Raw genomic sequence first — 21,554 nt, forward strand, 5'->3', positions numbered from 1 at the left:
GCATTGCGGTGGAAAGCAATCAAGAAGGAAGCGCAGAGTTAATGAAATAATTCAGAAAAATACATTAAATTTCAATTAAATTTTGTAAAATTTTCTTTTGTACTTACATCAGCTTCTTGACATGATGAATCCAAGCTTTGCATGGTGCCAGTGAATCCTTCCTACTTCGATAAAACTTAATCACCGACGACATTCAAATTTGATTCAATTCCCTCTTTGAGATGTGCATCAAATAAAAGCGCCAAAAAATTTCTGGAACCCAAAACACAAATCCAGCTCTGAGAATGCTTAGAGCACCTTTAAAGCTCTGCCTTTATATAAGCAAAAAAAGCTTCTGTGTGGCCTACTTTTATTACTTAAGATATACGCTTTAGTACTCTTGCAGAGGGTATAATTTTAATTAGTTGGAATGCCGTTGTATTTGCGACTTTTTTTTTTTATATATTTTTTTCAATTTTACGGTATTATTTATTAGAATTCTACAGCAAATAAATGGCTTACAGTCGCAGAAATGCAGTAGGAATCCACCTATTCGGGGAGTGCGTAAGCCAATTTATTGAATTCAATAACAATTGATGTGCCTTTACGTTCTAGTAGAAGAAACACAGGCATACGAAGATAATCCTTTGCTTGTTGTTGTTATTAGTTTTGCTACTCCAGTTAGTGGTGCTGGCATACTGGCGAACCTAATGAATATTAACTTCCTATAAATAGCCTTTTCTTCAGTGTTTCATATAGTATTAATTGATTTCACTACTGCTAACAATTATGGTGGGTGGGTAGCACAATTACTATGTCACATCGCCTTTTTTTGCACTTTTTAACTTTCCGCCTCTTTTGGTTTACTAAACTTTTACTTTACTTAATCTTTTTAAGAAACATGTGTATCCTTGATATCTTATTGGTATTTTTTTTTTAAATTTTCTTTTTAAGATTATTAGAGGTATGCCGTTTCCGTTGTAGTTGTCTTTTAATGTAACCCTTTTTTAAATGTTTTTTAGTCGGGAGTGAAATACCACTGCCGTCTAAGCGTAGACGCCTTCTTACGTAGTTTTCTAAAAATTTTTTGTACACCAACTATTTTAAAGTTTGTGGTTCGCGAAGTTTTCCACGATGTTCTTGTATCACTTTTTGACAAATTGTCTGGTTTTATTCAATTCCATTTGTATACTATAACTACTTCTCTCTTTTTAGCATTTGTTAACCGTTTTCTTTTGCGTTTTTTGGTTTGTTTTGCTCATCAATTTGTTAATGAAATCTGAAAATGAAAAGAAAAACTTATGAGATACATATGTATTAACCAGGAAAAAGCAGCTAAGCATATAACTAAATTCCCTTGCATAGACTAATGTTTTTAATGTACAAGAAGGGATTAGGAAAATTAGCTGAAAAAGTATGATATGTTACAAAATATCTTTGCATAATTTCTTTTTTTTCGTTCCCATTTTTATCCTCATGTACACACATACACTCATATCCTCGCTCCTGTGCTCCTTAGTGGGCAATGCAAATTTCTAGTTTAATCCTTTCCAATTATACCGCTTACTTGCCCCTTTCTACGAATTCTTGAATCCTAGCAAAAATTATCGCATTAGTATTAAAGAAATCTCAAAATTTAAATAAAGACGTTCAACATTTGCATTTACGCTTTCAGACTTTTTTTACCATCACCACCACCCTTCGGTCTTATGTATTTGCAGTGGCCATTACACAAGGCTTTTTATTAAAAACTAATATTTTCACTTTGGTATATATTATAGCGTTAAATTTCTTTTAAAATAATATTTTTACCAAAATATTTCCTTATGAAAATGTGAAAAAAGTTTTGCAATGTTTGCATTTGACACGATTTTCTTGATTTGTCTGCTTTCTGTCATTTCTTCGCTCTCACTTGGTAGCAGTGTTGCCAACAGTTTTCAAAAGGCACCAAAACTTGGAAAACAAAGCGTTTTACCACACTAAAAGCACAAAATTTTTTTAAATCAAAGGATACTTTTTTTTACAACAGCTTATAGTATTTAACATGCTATGATGGCTCATGCTTACGAGGTAATACCGAAGTACTGCACATTTAAGCTTGTATATCTCGAGGAAGGGAAATCGAATCGCAACAAAGGAAAAAGAATTTTAAAGCGGAAAAGTAATACTAAATTTTAAGTAGAATTTAGCAAAAAAAATTTGTTGTTTTCACAATGTAACTTCAAACATAAGCAAAACCGTGTTTTTGGCACTTTGATGATGGACACCTCAAAATTCTGACGAGCTAGAGTAATTCTGTGGCCAGATTTGGATCAGTACCAAATAATTAACAAGACACGATGTGCTTTACTCAGGAGGTAAAAAAATTTAAATTTGGCGAACTGTGTAAATCAATCAAAATATGTACAATTAGAAAAGAAAACAGAAATACTTAAATTACCTGTGTACGGGAACGAAGGTTTGCAACTTGGGCTTTTTATAAATAATGGCTGCATTCTAGTGCATTTAAATTTATTGATTCTTGTAAGTTCAGTGCTGCCACAGCTTTAAATATTTCAAATTATTTCATTTGCATGAGAAATTTGAGTCCAAAAAAACGCACTAAAAAAGCCACTAGACACTAAACCATGAACCAAAAATACAAGATCACGTAAGAACGCGACGTTGTATTTGTAACTGGTTTTGAGAAAAAAGTTTGCGAAAGCGGGTTCGTCAGCTGAGCGTTTGTTTACATCACAAGCACCACTATTTTACACTTTTATTTAAGTAAAGAAGAGTTAATTCAACATGACAACACATTTTCAAGCATTTCATTGCATCATTTTACCTAAATTGTGCGCTTAAAGTGGCTGACAATATTTTTGGCTAATTTTGTTTTTCGTTGTTTTCTTTGCTTTGTTTACTTTTCGCTAGTTTTCCAGTGAAACAAGATGGCGTAGAACCCGCTAAAAAAGTCGACTTTTTTCACTCTCTTGTTCTTACGTGATCTTGTGTCTTTCGTTCATGGCACTAAACCATTTTTTTTTTATTTCCAAAAAGCACTAAATCTAGTGCTTAGTGCAATAAGTTGGCAACAATGCTTGGTAGAATAATATTGTTAGCGTTGCCACTGAAGTAGTTTCGATGAAAACTCATTAACCCAAAATACGAGATCACGCAAGACCGCGACGAGGTTTTGCGGTGCTTTCAGAGTTGTAATTGACTACTAACTATATAATAAGATGGGAAATATTATTTTCTTAGAAAATAGCGTCGAAAAACAACAAATTAATCAGCTGTTCATAAAACTTGCAACTTCTTGCTGGTTTTGCGTTTTCGTATTTTCTTGCATATTTCTCTCATTGGGAGTAAATATTGGCTTACTCTCCGAAATTTGGTAAAGGCAACTTACTGGATATTTTTTTGCTGGAGAATACGAATACACAACTAACGTTAACAAATAAACATAATAGAATGAAGCTAAATAAACTATAAGTAATTATTCGAAGTCCTTAAAAAGCGGTTCTTTGCATTTCACTAGAAAAAAATTCATGGATTTTAGTAATACAAACGAAGTTATCACTAGAAGTTCACTAGCATTATATTTTTCAGAATTAATGAATTGCAATTTGTATTTGCATTACATTTCAAAAATTAATGCACTAATTTTTTACAATAAAATTAATGCAATAAAAAATTAAAGCATTTTTCCCAACTCTTCTATCAATTATCCAATCAAAAATTAAATTAGCTTTCAAAACACGATTGAGAGAATACAAATGTTGCGCCGATCTCGGACCGCTATTCCTCTCTTAATGAATTTGCATGACGTCACACTTGTGCAACTTGTTTACGTTTTCCCTGCAACATTCTTCTTCCATTCTTGCTCATGTTTTGGCATTTCTCTCTCGCAATTGCACTAGTGTGACGTCACACAAGTTATTCTCAAAAATCCTCTCTGATCGGCGCAATTTTGTATTCTATCATTCTTGCTTTCAAAAATAACTTGCCACCACCAATCACCCTGAATGAATGATTTATTAATAACAGGTGGCAACATATATTTTCATAAACTTCAATTGACCAATGTCCTGTCAACATACCATGCTGCTTCCATCATTTCTTGCTCTTGCTGTCGCTCTTGTTTGTCAAATTTTTTGATTGGCTTGTTTTATATTTATAATTTTTTTGCACATTTCAACAGATATTTGTTCCAAAGAAACGGTGTGATTTTATATCTGTATATTTGTCTGGATAGATTATCTTGTTGACTTCTCTGCTCATTAAAGAAAACGTGCAAGTTTTTGTTAGCAACTGCCCGTCGTGGATCTGGATGTCGTCTTCGTGTTAACACCTCCCCTTTTCCCATTCAATTAATTTCTGCGAACATTCATATGTAGTTACGTTTTATCTTAATTTGTCTCCAAATTTTTATGTTTTTCTTTACTCTGCTTTTCACTGCACTTTGTTTTGGCGAATAAATATTGGCGAAAGGAATAAATTGTTTATCAAACAAATAAAATATGAACCGAATACTCTTAACTTGCTTTTCGCTTTCGCGTCGTGTCTTCTTCCTGGATTTCGCTTGGTTCTTGTCTTATTTTGTCAATTATTTTATGCTCCCAGCTTTGCTGCTGATTTTGACAGTTCTCTTTGTGTCTGCTTTTCGCCGTCGGAAATATTCGCTGACAGCAGCATAGAAATATTCAATTTCTTGGGAGCGAAATTGCAACTGAAGCAGCGATGAAATGCAGAGACCGCGCAGCATATGTAAACGACTGCATCGGCCATATCTATACATGCTGCTCTGCTCACCGTCGTGAAATGGATTCATAATAACCCTCTATGCAACAAAAGAGTTTAACATACGAAAATATTAGGGTGAACGGCAAACAAATTTTGGAAACAATTTGCTTGTGAATGAATGAGTTATATCAACGGAATGCAGTGGAATGTGAACATCCAATTTATATATATATATATTTTTTTTTTATCCTATTTATATATGTACATATTTTTTAAATTTTAATTCTTTACCTTGGTGAGCGTTTATTTAAAAGTTATCTGCGTAGTTTTTGTGGCAATTAATTACACAGGCCGACAAAATTTAACCAACATTCAGACCCAGAAACCAGACTATATATTTCCGATGGTTTATGATGCGCTGAATCCAAATCTGGCCTCAGAATTGCTCTATCAGCTCTGGTTTTCGAGATATCCTAACCTAAAAGTGCAAAAAACACCGGTTTTGTCCATATTTGTGGTTATGTAGCCTTGCAGAAGTTTTCTTTCACCAAAATAATAGGCTGGCATCTTTAAGTACAAGTCTTTTTCTTTCAAATGGCGTTTTGTTTGCTCAAATATAATTTTTTTCGCTGGTTTAACGCATTTTGAAATTTTCATGTTTCTAAATGACATGCAAATTTAAAAATGCGATATCTCAGCGAAAAAAATGATATTTGAGCAAACAAAACGCCATTTGAAAGAAGAAGACTTGTACTTAAAGAAGCCAGCCTATTATTTTGGTGAAAGAAAACATCTGCAAGGCTACATAACCTCAAATATGGGCAAAAACAGTGTTTTTTGCACTTTTAGGTTAAGATATCTCGAAAACCAGAGCTGATAGAGCAATTCATCGCATCAAAATCCTTCGAGAATATATAGTCCGGTTTCTGGGTCAGAAATGCTGTCGGCCTGTGTTATTTTATTCAGGGACCAAAAATAAATGTTATCTTCTATTTACGAATTGAAAACGTTGCCGGAATTCTGAAATTTAACGAAAACGTTGTTTCATAACAGTAATTAGATGATAAATATTTTTCCGTTGCCGATAAGAGTTATTTCCCAACGTTAATATTTTACGTTGCCAATAATAGTTATTGCCAACGTTTATTTTTTACGTTTCCCCATAACAGTTATTGACCAACGTTTATTTTTTCTGTTGCCGACTAAAGTTATTTCCCGATATTTATTTTTTCGTTGCCTAATAACAGTTATTGCCCAATTTTTTTTACCTTGCCTGATAACTATTATGCAGGAGAAATATTTTTCCTTTGCCAGTCTATATATGAATATGAATGAGTTTGAATGCCGTCAGATCTGCACCGTTTGTTCGATTTTCAAAAGTGAGGTGTCGAATTAGGTAGAAGAAGAAAATAATAAACATAAAGGTAAAAACAAAGATTATTATAAAAAAAAAGATGAGGACGAGGAAACCCATAAAAGTAAAGATAAAGATAGAGGAAGAGGAAGAAAGATTATAAAGAAAAGAATATACATAGATACAGACACAGAGACTTAATATGGGAACTATTTCGGGATTTTAGAGATGTTCGCGAATCTCGGAACTTATCAACATAATAATCGATATCTTTATCGATATTTTTATCGATTTTGACATCGATATTTTTATCGATATTTTTTATCGATCTTAATATTGATATTTTTATCGATGTTGTCGATTTTGCTATCGATATTTTCGGAACCTATCGATGTATTAATAAATTTTGTTATCGATATTTTTATCGATACCCAGATAAAATAATTCATTTAACTTATAACATAATTCAAAGCTAGATTTTTAACAATTTGCAACCCCTTTAATTTGACCCCTCACTTTTGAAAATTGAACGAACGATTGAGGCAACGTAAAAAAAGACATTGGGCAGTAACTGTTATCAGTATATTTATATGTAAGTACTGTTAACGAGTGAAGAGCATGTATATATATAAAGATTTATAGAGAAATGGGGTACTCTTTATGAATTTGTACAACGATTTTGGGTTGCTGTGCCCAAACGCGTGAATCGAATCATAAACCTTTTACACACACTTGTAGACAACACTTTATTACAAAAATAAAATTTACTATATCTGTGCACTAATTTATTAATAATGTCGGTTGGAAATATGGTATTTTTTGCAAGTTTCCGAGCTGAGCTGTAAAAAAAAAAAATTTCCACGAAATATCTCTGCAAAAGGTGTTCAGCCCCTCTTCTTTATCAAAACAGAAAGGAGAATTATACTTAGTGAGGGTTATAATCCCTAAGCGCGGCCGTAGGCTGCCTACGCAGAAAGTTGTTTTCTGCAAAAGTTGTTCAGTCCCTTTTCTTCGGCAACACAGAAAGGAGAATTCTACTTAGTGAGGGTTATAATCCATAAGTGCGGCCGAAGGCCGCCTACGCAGAAAGGTTCTCTCTGCAAAAGGTGTTCAGCCCCTCTTCTTGGGCAACAGAGAAAGGAGTACTGAGGGTTATAATCGTTTTGGAAAAAATCCAAAACACCTCCCAAGGGGTCTTTAGCGGGGGTTTGGGGAGCTACACAATTCAGCTATTGCTGAAAGCCTGAAAAACGATGAACGCCTGAAAAACTTGTTGTGGAGTTGTACTCTAACAGTATTGCACGTGCAAGGACATTCGTACAGATTTAAAAAAAAAAAAAAACATTTCTCTATAAAAAAATATTTACCAAATTGCTAAATATTTAATTTAAATTTGAACAATAAGTTTTATAAATTGTTATAGGCTAGAATGTTTAATTTTCAGAAATTCAAAATGAATAGCTAATCACAAGGACTCTGAATAAATATTTTATTCCTTGTGATCTATAAGAAGCTGAAAAAGAAAACACAAAAACAAAATATTTGCACCTAAGTTGACGTGTTGAGTAATCATTGATGATTTTTTACGGCAAGTTAATTTAAGTCTGGGCTAACTGAGTTTTAAGCCGTTTAATAGTAAATATAGTATTTGCCACAGTTCACGGATACCTGTGTTCAGACTCTCTCAGCCTCTCGTTTCTTGCCAGCTAGACAAAAAACAAGACACATAATTAGCTTTCCTTCAAAAGTGGAATGACTTACGTTTCAGGACCGAAGAGGAAAACTTAATAATTCTTGTACAAGCAAGCTAAACTTAGAGATCAAGGGTGCCGGAGTTTCCAGAAGGAGTTTTGTCTCCTTCGAGTTATACATTTTATGATGAAGAATGTAGTCTTTGATTTAATGGCAGATATTTTTGAAGTCTCTGAGATGTCATGAGAGTTTCCCAAAAAAAAACATTGAAGTCAGAGAACGATTAGAATTCTAATGTGTTTCTCTAAGGAAGGAGGTTAGAATACGATAAGAGAAACTGTCGAGAATTATAGTATTCTCTACAAAAAGGTGACTTAGAGCTTGTCAATTTAGAGTAATAGGTTAGATATCTAATCTTAGACTAACGCTGAATTCTAATTGGTTTTTAATGTCTTAGTGTATGTCTAATCATTCTCTAATCAAATTCTAACATAGTTCTTTAACCTGATTTTCGATACGAGAACTACATTAGTATTCTAATGTAAAATCAAAATATTTCTCTAACGTTAAAGACTAAGCGCCGGTTACTCAATATCTGGTTAACACTAATCTCCGGTAAAACAACCAACTCCATGTTATATGCATGGAGCCAAACACGTCGTAGTTCCCAAAACATTTTGGAGAAAGCCATCCGAAAGCCCGTCCGAATTTCCTTACTGAAGCGGCTGTCATAGCCGAGATTCGGCAACTTGTGCATGTATATAAGCGGAAGAAATGGGAAGAGCATCTGAAGACCTGCAACTTCGCCTCTGGTGTGAGTAAGCTTTGGTCAACCGTGAGGTCATTAACCAACCCGACGAAGCGTGGCGACAGAGTCGAAATAGACTTTGGTGATCACGCTTCGTCGGACCCGGAGCCGGAAGTTCATACTGCATCCTCTGGCGGATAAAGCCAAGTCGAGTGACCAGAAGGACGGGACAGAACTTTGTCTGCCTCGGGAGGCCCGCACTACAATAGCCCAACTTCGATCTGGCTATTGCAGCAGGCTCAACTACTACTTGAGAAAAATCAACGAGGATGTGCCCAACAAATGCCCGGCTTGTGGAGAGTCGCCACATGACTCCCGACACCTCTTCACATGCCCTGAGAACCCTACTCAGCTAACGTCCCTGTCCTTATGGACAGCCCCTGTGGAAGTAGCACACTTCATGGGCCTCCCCCTAGCAGAAATTGACGACAACGTTGATGGATGAACCGCCCCGAACAGGGCTTAGTAGCCGCTACAACAACAACAACAACAACCAGAAGGCTGCAAATACTGCCAAAACCTAGTGCGCCTCTTGTTTTCACCAGCGGCGAGGTAAAAGTAACCATCGGGAAGTTGAAGCCTCCAAAGCCTTTGGACCCGACGGAATTTGCATGTTGATGCTGAAAAATTGTGGTCCCGTGGGAGTAGATTATTTAACCAATGTCCTCGAACTGTCAATGGCTACTCTCTTAATTCCAGAAATCCAACAAATGACGATAACTCTCATTTTCCAGGTAGCGGAGACACTAGAGTCCCTTCTACTCCCGCACAGACGTGATCACCCAAACAGACCACTTGCAGAAGAGCCCTCGCCTAGGCACGTCAGGTGGCATCTCTGGAAACTGACGGACGAAGTCCAGAGGTTCATCAAACAACCGTAAAACAAACAACTTATCGACAGACGCCCCTGTCCCTAAGGACAGACCTCATCGAGGCTGCACGCTTCCTAGGACTACCGCTAGTAGAGCTTGAAGACAACGACTGAGGGAAGAACCGATCTCGGCATGGTTGTTGTAGCCGCTACAACAACAACAACAACAGGAGGGAAAAAGGACGCTGGTGCGCCGCAGCCTTTCGAGGGCCCTTAGCTTGTTCATCGCCTCTGCTATTTTATCAAATGATGTTGTCCATTGGTCGTTGATTTGTGGCATAGCCTCCACGAGTGACTCAAGCATGAAGTTATCGCCAAGTTTGCTTCTGTTACTGTCAAATCACATACACTCAAAGACATGAACGTCTTCTATTGCCTCCGGCATATGGGGTCCGGTTCGTGTTTGAATCGGTGAAGGTATGATTTGAGGCACCCGTGCTCAGTTTAAAAATGGGTGAACGACTTCGCCGTTCTATCTTACTGTTGCTCGTTATCTTTGATCGCCGCTCCAGAAGATATGATTTTAGTCTTACAGTGACGCTATGCTAGGAAAATAACTGAAATTCAAAACAATTGCATACAAAATGTATGAAAATATAAATATATATATATATATTTTTTTAACTAAACAATGTTCATAAGCATTAAAAAATAGCAAGGAACTTACATTCCCACGACAGCCGGTTCTACGTACCGGAATGACTCGGGTTTCAACCGACCAAGGGCTGTTGTTTCGGCGATCTAACCCCGTTTAGGTCGGCGAAGTATCTCAGAAGTTGTCCGTCCATAGGGCAACATTCACTACGCATTCTCCTACTCAGGGCTGGCATCGAGTCAAACCCTGGGCCAGAAATATACACCTGCTGTGTATGCCGAAGACGATTACACCACAACTCCACCTCAGTCAAGTGTAATGCCTGCGAGGGGTGGAGTCACCTCAGGGTCTGCTCGGGACTACGGACACACAGATAGTGGACCACGTCGTACGTGGCCCCCTGTTGCTCAAACAGAGCAGCCTCCACGGCAACCCATAGTCCGCCCGTGCAGCCCCACACACTCACACAGCAACCACACAAAGTCGCCACAACACAACAACATACCACAGCCACCACAGACCACATAACACACACAACCGCACCACCACCCACACGCCGCCGCCAACAACTCCTGGTTCCCCCTACAATCTGCACGGTATGTCAGACCAGAATATTCCGTAATGTGACATCAGTCAAGTGCAACACCTGCCTTGGCTGGTGCCACTTTAGGGCATGTTAAGGTCTGCGCACCACGCGAGATTGGACGGGGAACTTCGAGGGCCCGTGTTGCGCTGCTCGGTCGCTGACATCAATTGCGACGCCCCCCACTACCACCACAGGGAGGCAATCACCTCAGCAGCACACACAGCCAACGGCGGCAAGAACATACACCTCACTCACACCCCACATCACAACACGTCTCCCGAACCACATGAAGCTCCTCCAATTCAACTGCAACGGGCTACAGAGCAAGATTGAGGAGATAACCGCCTTCATGTGTCGGCATGGTATATTAATAGTTGCGGTCCAAGAGACGAAGTTGCAAAGCAATTCAACTTTGTTGAATTGTGCCGGGTACAACGTGCACCGTCGAGATCGCGAGCGAGATAATGGTGGTGGCTTAGCGTTCATCACGCACCACACCGTGCAGTATCGTCTTATCGAAGCAGACATCGACCGCAGAATGTCAGGGCATCGCTATCCGGTCAGGCGATGTCGAGCTCGAAATATTTAATATATACATACCCCCTGTCACCTGCTGCCCGGCAGGATATCACCCTGATATAGGTGCGCTCCTCAGAGGTGAAAACCGTATGGTAGTAGGTGACTTTAATGCGCACCACGATCTTTGGCACTCAAGCCTGTCAAACGATCGTAGGGGAACAGACTTGGCTGAGCAGATAGACGATTCGACATTCTGCACAATGAACGACGACGCACCCACCAGGATTATGGGTAACTGCAGTAGCTCGCCAGACATCACAATAGTCAGCGCTGGTCTGATAAACAGCATAACGTGGCGACCTATGCTGACTCTAGCATCAGACCATCTACCCATAGTCATCTCGATTGATAAACCAACCGACTTTGCCTCCGCCAAACACCGGACCTATGTCAACTTTTCTAAAGCTGACTGGAAAGGTTACGCGGAGTTTACTGAAAACACCTTCACATCGCTCCCCACACCAACCGACGTCCATCTCGGTGAACGTAAGTTCCGCAGGGCTATCACTGCTGCTGCAGCTCGCTTCATACCGGCAGGGTGCATATCGGACCCACGTCCAAACTTCCCTGCCGAAGCGGCTGTTTTAGCCAATGAGCGTGATAGCCTTCGTCAGGCCGATCCCGGAGATCCCCGTATCAGGGATCTCAACGCGGAGATTCGGCAACTTGTAAACGTACATAAGCGGAAGAAGTGGGAGGAGCATCTGAAGACTTGCAACTTCACCTGTGGTGTGAGCAAGCTTTGGTCAACCGTGAGGTCATTGTCTAATCCGACGAAGCACGACGACAGAGTCGAAATTTCCTTCGGCGACCATGCTTCGTCGGACCCGGAGCGATGCGCGAGCTATTTTAGCCGGCAGTTCATACTGCATCCTCCGGTGGACAAAGCCAAGCGTCGAGTGACCAGAAGGCTGCACAAACTGCCAACAACTTGTGCCCCCCTTGCTTTCACTTGCGGTGAAGTTCAGGTGGCCATCGGGAAGGCGAAAGCCTCCAAAGCCATGGGTCCCGACGGAATATGCATGCTGATGCTGAAAAATTTGGGTCCTGCGGGGGTAGCGTACCTAACGGAGGTCCTCAATTTGTCAATGGCCACTCTCATCATCCCAGACATCTGGAAGGTGGGGAGAGTGGTCCCACTGCTCAAACCGGGGAAACCGGCAAACAAAGGAGATTCGTATCGTCCGATTACACTCCTTTCCCCGGTAGCGAAGACACTCGAGGCCTTGCTGCTCCCGTACTTCACAAATCACCTGACCCCAGCGAAGCATCAGCATGGTTTCCGAAAAGTGCACAGTACAACAACAGCACTTAACGCCATAAACACTCAGATAACTCGTGGCCTTAACCGTAACCGTCCCTGTGAGAGAACGATTCTAGTAGCGTTGGACTTGTCAAAGGCGTTTGACACCGTCTGCCATTCCACGCTACTAGAAGATATAGAGGCCTCCTCTCTCCCACAGAGGCTCAAACGGTGGTCGGCAAATTATCTAAGTGGTCGACATTCGTCGGTAATGTTCAGAGACAAAACGAGTAAGCAGCGAAAAATAAAACAGGGGGTTCCTCAGGGTGGTGTCCTTTCCCCGCTACTGTTTAACTTTTATATTTCAAAGCTCCCTCAACCACCAGAGGGAGTCTCGATTGTCTCCTATGCCGACGATTGCTCGATTATGGCGACTGGGAATGGAATTGATGACCTGTGTTCGAAAGTAAACGGCTATCTCTCCGAACTTTCTCGCTTCTTCACTGCAAAGTGTCTAGCCCTCTCCCCTACGAAATCCTCCGCGACCGCGTTCACAATCTGGACGAAGGAGGTCAGGCTACCGCTGGGGATTCACGTCGATGACACACCAATTCCGACGGTGAATAACCCCAAAATACTCGGAGTAACCTTCGACAGTCTGCTCTCCTTCTCTGCGCACTCAACCGCTATTGTCAATAAAGTACAGAGCCGCAACAAGGTCCTCAAGTCGCTAGCCGGCAGTACTTGGGGCAAAGACAAAGAAACGTTGCTGGCAACATACAAGGCAATAGGCCGGCCGGTCTTGAACTACGCAGCGCCAGTGTGGTCGCCAGGGACTAGTAGGACGCAGTGGACGAAGCTACAGACGGGACAAAATACGGCACTTAGGACAGCGTCGGGATGCCTCCTGATGTCGCCAGAACATCACTTGCACGGCGAGGCGCAAATGCTCCCAGTTAGGGAGCACAACATAATGCTCTGCAAGCAGTTCCTGATCGGGAGCCACAGAAGTGGCCACCCAAACAGACAGCTGCTTGCAGAGGAGCCCTCGCCTAGGCACGTCAGGAGGCATCTATATGAACTGACGGACGAAGTCCAGAGGTTCATTAAGCAACCTCTGGACCCGACAGCGTACAGACAGGCCCTGAACGGCATTCACAGGGACTCAGTCTCGAGTTATGTAGACTCTCGACCTGTGAATGCCGTTCTAGGCATACCACCCCCGGACATTGACGAGACAGAGCTTCATCTGCCTCGGGAGACACGCACTACACTTGCTCAACTTCGCTCCGGCTACTGCAGCAGGTTAAACTCCTACTTGAGTAGGCTGAATGAGGATGTGCCGAACGAATGTCCGGCATGCGGAGAGACCCCACATGACTCGAACCATCTCTTCGCATGCCCGGAAAACCCGACTACCCTAACGGCCCTGTCCCTGTGGACAGATCCCACAGAAGCTGCACGCTTCCTAGGGTTGCCGTTAGTGGAACTTGACGACAACGACTGAGATACCAACCGATCTGGGCGGGGTTGTTGTAGCCGCTACAACAACAACAACAAGCAAGGAACTTATATCAAAAGTTCTTAGCCAGGTTATTCTTGTTAATTAATTATGCGTTTCGTCGAAATATCAAATGTGGAAGCAGCACAAGTAAGCAAAAATGTAACATAGGGTTGCCATCCAGAAGACAAAAGTATTACTGCCATATATATATAATTTACAAACGTACTCAAACCCTAAAAAAAAGTATCTTTTATTATTAAAAAGGGTTAATTAAACGGTATGGTATTAAAAGGTCCACAAGACTACCATGAAAACGGATTTTGTATAGGTGTTTCGCCTCCCAGCTTCTTATGTCAAATTGAAAAATTTTGTTTGAATTTCCACACACAAAAAAACGCTGGCAACACTGGATGCAAGTGGTCGGAATAGCGCTTGTATACTTAACAGCCAAAATAAATAAAAATATTAAACTAAATTTAGTAAAAAGATGTAAAAAAGTTGAAAGAGTCTAGAAGTAAACAAGTGGCAGTGGAAAATATATGAATTCTGATAACATTAACCCAGACTTATAGAGTTGGTAGTAACTTATACCAATATGGCCAGCGGCGGACATGAGACCTGTGGAAAATGCAAGAAAAAATTTACAAATGATGAATGTATTGGATGTGAAGGGGTATGCCAAAAGTGGTTCCACTCGAATTGTGTGAGCATAACAGCTCCGGAGCTGAGGCTGATATCCATAATAGGAACCTGAGGAGGATGTGCGACGAATGCAATGGCCAGTATGTCCATATGGTAGATAGTTCCGTCAATAAAATTATGGGTGAAATGATGGAAAGCATGAAAATAGCTATGGAAAAAATGGTGTCAAGCAAATTAACGGAGTTAATGAAGGGCAATGTTTAGCTATTTGTACAACGATGTAGGGGTGGGGGCGGAGGGGGAGGGGTGTGGGCCCCACAAACCCCCTTTATGAAAAGGCACCCCTACCCCCAACCCCTCCCACAGACCTCTGGGGAGCTGTTTGAAAATAGGGGAATTTTAGATTTTTTGCAAGGAAAAAACAAAGTTAAACTTGCGTCCGAAGAAGGGGTGCTGAACACCTTTTGCAGAGAACACCTTTCGCCCCAGTGATGTAACCTTGGGAAAGGATGAGGTAACTAGAATTCCCTTTCTGTGTGGTAAACCTGGGGCTGCCGCCCCAGTGATGTCTATTTTGGTTACTGGGTATTTTATAAAAATATCTTGTATATAAAAATGTATATACAAATTTATAACAAATACCATATTTCCAACCGACATTATTGTTAAATTAGTGCTAAGATTTAGTAATGTAAATTTTTGTAATAAAGCGTGAACTGTTGTCTACAAGTGTGTGTAAAAGTTTTTTGATTCGATTGACGCGTTTCGGCACATCAACCCAAAATCGTTGTACAAATTCATAAACAGTACCCAAAGGGTCTTTTAAACGCTTGTGAAAAACGTACAAATTTGATTATCGAACACATCAACTTACTATTGTTTGTATGAAAATTTTACTTCCAAATATTTAAAAGAAAATCTCCCCTATCAAACAATTTCAATGTGGCAAAGCTATGGTTAATGTTTACATCTGGAGAAATGTCAAAAATCTGCTTTATAATAAAAAAAAAAAATAGTAATGAAACTATCTTATTTTTTGTATCATGGTTTGAACAGCTTTTTGTTTGTTTTTATCCATCCTCAGTCGGCTTTTATGTCATTAATATAATTTATAGAAGTTCATACAAAAATGCAACGAAAAATTGCGTTGCTGAGTGGTGCCACAAAAATTAGAAGCAACATATTTCGGGTCATATATAGAGCATTTTAAAATTTTTAGATGACAGACTTACCTTTTTATCATTCCCCTAATATGCCAATAATGCGATCCCTGCGGGGAGATAATTTTATTTAACTTTTTATTTAATATCAGCTTTTGCTAGTAACAACTCTGACTTTGTTTTCAAACATAAGGTTCCATTTGCCACAATGTTCCTCATCTGAAATTTCTTCACACAGTCCAACTCGCTCACACTAATGAATGACGGCTTACTCACGGTATCTCGACTACTGTTCTATTCACGCTGCTCTTAATAAAAACGAAAACAAATAAACAGATGAGCAGCAATTCGTTCTCCTTACTTTTCTTGTAGTTATGTTGTCTATTTCTTGCGTTTTCGCACGCACGCAAACACATACCATACACACTCTTATAATTCTTACGAATGGAAAGCGAGTGCAGAGAAATTTACAAAAACACTGTTTAACTCCACGTCGGAGCGAGTACACTACAATGCTTGTCAATACCGAAAATGCGAGTAGTTTATACATTCATAGCACAAAATGCACACAACCGAAAGAGTTAGCACTAGGTTAACGCACCCGAAGTGCTGCGCGCGACGTATGAGGGACGAAAACTGTGCCTGCGACTTTGGCTGCTGGGTACTTGTGTGTGGGAAACGCCGTACAATTTTCGTCTACAACTATTTCTCACACAAAAATCTCTCGTTATGCTTTGCTTGCATTTACACGAATTCACTTAATTACGATAGACGATCCATTGAATTGTCATTTTGTACACTTTGCACTAGTGTACACAATCTCACGAATTGCGAAAAAATAACGCAATTATAGAGAAAACGACAACGATGGAAATACGACCGAAATCGCTACACAAACTAGTCTGGCTCGTTTTGGCCGTTTGCAACTGCTGCTGCTGTAACGAGCAACTAATGTTGGGTATATGTGAGAGTGAAATGATACGTGTACTGGCAATAAAACATTTTTGATTACCGTATGTAAAGTGCGTATGCGCGAGTGAAATAACTTGATGTTACAAGAATTTAGAAGCGAATTCGCCGCAGGTGTTTTTCTCGTTTATAAATGACATTTCTAAAAAACAGCGTTGCCGTTTTGATCCAATTGGACCAAAATTGGTAGCTTCATTTTACTTTGGTAGTTTGGCTGGCTCGATGAAGCTTACGCAAATTTTTTCGCTTCCCAGCCAGAAAAAAATCCGAAAATGCATCCGAAAAAAGAAACCAGTGGATGAAATGCGGATTTTTGTCCGAAGGTATGTACAGACAAGTACCGAAACTTGTTTTGAAAAAGAATTTTTCTTATTGCATATTTCGTTCAATACGCTTTCATTTTGCACTTCACAAAATTTTCTGCAAACTAAAAAGCACTTTAAAAGTTATGATTCATAAGCTGTTGAAATTGAACGAAAAATTGCCTATCCTGAAAGAAAAACTCCTTAGCTTGAAAGATAGGCATTTAGTAAAAAAGTGTGATTGTATGCATATTGATATACATTTTTTGATCAAGTTAGTACAACTTTAAAATTTGGTATAAATGGTTAACCAACACTGTAATTCTTTGGTATTTTATTTTTTACTGCTAATTTGTGTATCTGAAATCCCGTAAATTCAAGAAACTTTGTTTAAATGCTGAACATTTTTTTGGTAGTTTGGAAACTGATTTAGTAGTGGCAGCACTGCTGAATAAGCGAGTTTTTTTGACAGCTGTTAGCGAGTAGAGAGTGCGTTCGGTCATAAGGGTGTTTTCAAAAGAATTGCCGTCCAAAGTAAAAGTGTCTTAGAACTCTGGTACGCGATACACTCCAATTTTAGAAGATAAGCTATTTCGGAAAATTTTAGAATAGTAACCCCGGAGTACGGAATTAAGGAAAATATGGGGGATAGAGGGGTGCCTGTTTGTCAGGTTATTTGGTTATATTTTTTTATTCAGTTTACAACAATAAAATACACTACAGAATAATAAGATAACCTAATAACCAGGCAACTGTGAACAACCACTATATAATGTTTCAAAGCGCGTAACTATAAACAAAAGCAATATAAAAATTGCAGGTTGAAAAATATTTCAATCCATTTTTTATTCTTTCTCATAAATTTGCACGATCTCACACAGTACGAATTATAAGTAAAAATTTGTCGTCCCGGTTATCGTAATCTGGTTAGCTTACTTTTATCACCGCACATTTACTCACCCAATTTAAGGGTTGGGATAGCATCTGGTTTAAGGAACTTCCGACCCACAGCTCCACACACACAAATGAGTTATGGGGCGGAAGATTATTCAAGCGCCCGATGCGGATATTTTCCCTACAATGCGAATTACAGATTACAGTTACATTTTACATTTAAAGACAAAAATCACCTTTTAGCTTGACTCAGTGATGCCAGACATTCTCCGTGAAATCACCCACGAAAATTTAGCACACGACATTCCCAAAGGATTCGAAACATATTTTTTAGTAGTAAAGAAGCAATATTCATACACATATGTATATAATATTCTTTCGTGATTCAAAGGTCGTTCGATTACTCACTAAAGGCATAAAAGAATTTAAAAACATCTACTACATCCATCAATTCGCTTCAGTGTTTATTAATTGAAGAAACTTTTTTCTATATTAAGATAACATCTACTACATTCATAAATTAGCTATAGGGTTTTTTTAAACCAACGATTTTGAAGAGACCTTTCACTATATTAAGGTAACGATATTAGGATGGAAAACAATTTGTTTGCAAAATTTGATATGCATCCCCTTTATATTTGTGCTTTTTAGCCTAATAACATACCTATATATCGTCGTTTAAAGCACAAAACCGCGTATCAACAAAATACGAAACCGCGTATGTGAGGCTGCATAAATTATTTTCAAGAGAGTAAAAACACTCTTATTTCAAAATGATTCTCTTTTTTATAAAGCAATTGCATTTCTGGCTAGTATATTTCAGAACGAATGAATAAGGATTGAGCCAAGAGCTTGTGTGAGCAAATCCTATTCTTGGCAGCAAATGTGTTACGTGGTTTTGCAGAATGGCCGTAGGATATCGATAACCCGCGCTGACGTTTAGTTGAAGTTTTAGTTAATAGCTTGAAGTAAGGCCACCAAACCGTCCATGAAAACTTAAAAAATATGAAAAATTCGATGCTTCCCATATTTGAAAGCATTTATATATAAAGCATTAATAGTTGCGTTTTTTTTACTCATTTCCAGTAAAATCCAGTAAAAGTTTTTACGAATTTTCATGTTTTGGCGTTTTCGTACGCAAAAACTTGCAAAGTAGGGGATATTGAGAGAGCGAAAAATGACAGTTGAGGTTGCAAATTTTTACTGGATTTTACTGGATAAATTTTTACTTGTAAGAATTTGCCAGTACGAAAAACAGCTGATCGCATGTTTCTGGATGAAATTTAAACTAATAAGGAAACTGTTTGTGGGTTTTTATTGTTGAATTTCACGAAATAAACCTATTTAAATACAAAATATATTGTTTTATTAGGAATTTGCTGCGAATAAACAACCAATTTATCAGCTGTTCATGAAACTTGCAAATTATTACTGGAAAAGCGTTCACGTACTTTATTGCAAATTTTTTCTATGAGAGCGAATTCTTAGAAATAAAGTTACTGGAGAGTTGCTGGTAAGTTACTGGATAATTTGTAAAAAACATAACTAATATAAGGTGATGGCAGAAGTACAAAAACAAAAATTTACATGTAATTTGTTTTTGCTTTGGCGGCATAAACTGTCAAAATCTGTAAGAGTGTGTGTAGAAATTCAAACAAAATTTTTCGATTTGATATCAGAAGCCGTGCGGCGAAACACATAAGCCGTCTACGATTCGCCACTTCGCTGCTTGCTATGTTTGAGTTCCGGTCGCTTAAAGAAGAATTTTGCATGTGAAAGCAAAAACAAAGTTAGCTAGCACTGATAGACGATAGCGAGTTTGGTTGTATCTCATTGAGTTCGTTCGTTTCGCCACTCGCTAACTGATGGCGAATCGATGACGGCTATAAATTCGCCTTAGTAAAAACTATTGTACAAGGCGAATACAACGGCTCCGGTAGACGTTGATTTCACGGCGAATTCGTACCTTTTGTCAAAATTTGTGTCGATTGTAATTTTTTTTTAAACTGATTGTCAATGTGCGTATAATTTGTTATTGTAATTTTTGTTTTTGTTCTGCCAACACCACCTTGTATTAATTCGCCTTGCCACTGTACTTCAAAACCGCTGTTGCAACAACCTTTTGTTAATTCGCGAAAAGGAAACTGGCGAAAAGGAAACTGGCGAATAAGCGAAAGCTTGATGCATGCAACACTGTTTCTTCCGTATCCTCGCTGCTATTTACTCGTCAGTTTCCGCTGCTGTTAGTTTCAACGAAAAAGTCCGCCATTACTCCGCTGCTAGTAAAAATAGTGAGATTGTGTAGAATTTTTTGTAATAAATATAATATTTTTTTAGTTATTTAAAACGCTATTATAAAGAAAGTGCGATGCCGTTTGTATTTGTGCAAGCAGATCCAACAAGAAAATAAAGCAACGGAAATATTGTTTTGAGAGAAATGAAATGTGGTTGGTAGTCGCAAAAAGTCAATATCAATATCAAGATTTGTAAGTATTTCTGTTTATTTGCCTTTATAATTGCATATATGTACATATTTAGGAAATCGATGAAAAAACAACTGCAGAAAATGGCGTCTTCGATGTGTTTGACAGAATTGCCAGTTTTGACCCGAAAAGCGTTTCCCTGCTCTTTAGTTTTTTTATCTTTCTCGGAGGGAAATTTTGCTAGCGCAGTTTTACCTAGAGAAGTTGCCCTCATCTATCCTTATTTTTCTTATCCCAACCCAACTCCTCTCCTCTAATCCACGGTGTTATGCGACACCGTGTCCATTGTATGGTTTGCAGCCAGGAGGTTTAACAGAACGGCGCCTTCCTGACACCAAGCCGCAGGGCGCTGTCGCGGTGTACCGTCTGATTTCCGCACACAATACGCAGACCCCTGCGCTTGCCTCGTTGAACAGGTGGTCGTACGAACAAGATGAATCACAACAAAATAAAAAACCCCGACAACAACAACAAAAAATATTAAAAATTTCGTCTTCCCCAAATCGTGGAGCATCCAGGTCTTTCTCGGAGCTTCGGTGGAAAACCTCCGTCAAAGCGACAAAGGTCGGTGGAGGTAAAAATCCTGCAGCCAAGAGTCCGGCCACACTCCTGGATGGGCGGACCCAGCTCTGCCGAGGTTGCGAAAGACCGAATCCTCATAGGGGTTTTAGTTCGAGGCAACGAGCTCGGGTCCATACCGAAGGAACAATTTAGGTGGGTGAAGGCAGCCTTGGCGAAAGTCATTATTGATGTTCTGCTGGACAACCCCGGAACCCCTTCAGCTTGAAAAGACGCTGGTTGGTACCAGGGCCACGTAAAAGTGGTCGCCTGTGAGGACCCGAGATCGATGCCGCTGTACAAGGCCGCCGTTGCAAAGATAGGCTCTGTCTATCCAGGGGCTCTGCTGGATGTTATAGACTGGAAGGACATTCCAGTCAGACCAAGAGCAATGGCTTGGGTACCGGCGACACCTTCGTTACTAGAGAGCATCCGAAAGATGCTTCAAATGATGAACCCAGTCCTTCCAACGAGTGATTGGAGGGTCATCCGATTCGAGGGCTCTGATGGCCTTCAAGACAAGTGGTTTTGTCTCTAAATAAGGAGTCACTTGAGCTTCTGGAGGGGCGGAAAGGCCGAGTGTATTATGGCCTCGACGAGGCCGCGAGGG

General features: G+C 39.5%; 1 protein-coding gene across 5 annotated transcripts in view; it reads right to left on the reverse strand.

The window, feature by feature from the left end:
- LOC118739028 (protein split ends-like) overlaps positions 1-16,622 on the reverse strand; it is a 40,236-nt gene extending 23,614 nt beyond the window's left edge. For 3 of the 5 annotated variants that reach the window (XM_036470116.1, XM_036470117.1, XM_036470113.1), the window contains exons 1-2: positions 1,792-1,857; positions 108-1,258 (exon numbers count right to left, since the gene is read on the reverse strand). In XM_036470116.1, coding sequence (XP_036326009.1) covers positions 108-143 — 36 coding nt within the window. In that variant the 5' untranslated portion in view covers positions 144-1,258; positions 1,792-1,857. Of the gene's footprint in view, positions 1-107; positions 1,259-1,791; positions 1,858-4,061; positions 4,793-15,810 lie in introns of those variants that run through there. The other 2 variants (XM_036470115.1, XM_036470114.1) reach the window with 2 other exon arrangements.
- Positions 16,623-21,554: the final 4,932 nt, after the last annotated feature.

The sequence above is a fragment of the Rhagoletis pomonella genome, unplaced genomic scaffold, assembly GCF_013731165.1.
Source record: "Rhagoletis pomonella isolate Grant_MI unplaced genomic scaffold, Rhpom_1.0 Rhpom_scaffold_00005, whole genome shotgun sequence".
Taxonomy (NCBI): domain Eukaryota; kingdom Metazoa; phylum Arthropoda; class Insecta; order Diptera; family Tephritidae; genus Rhagoletis; species Rhagoletis pomonella.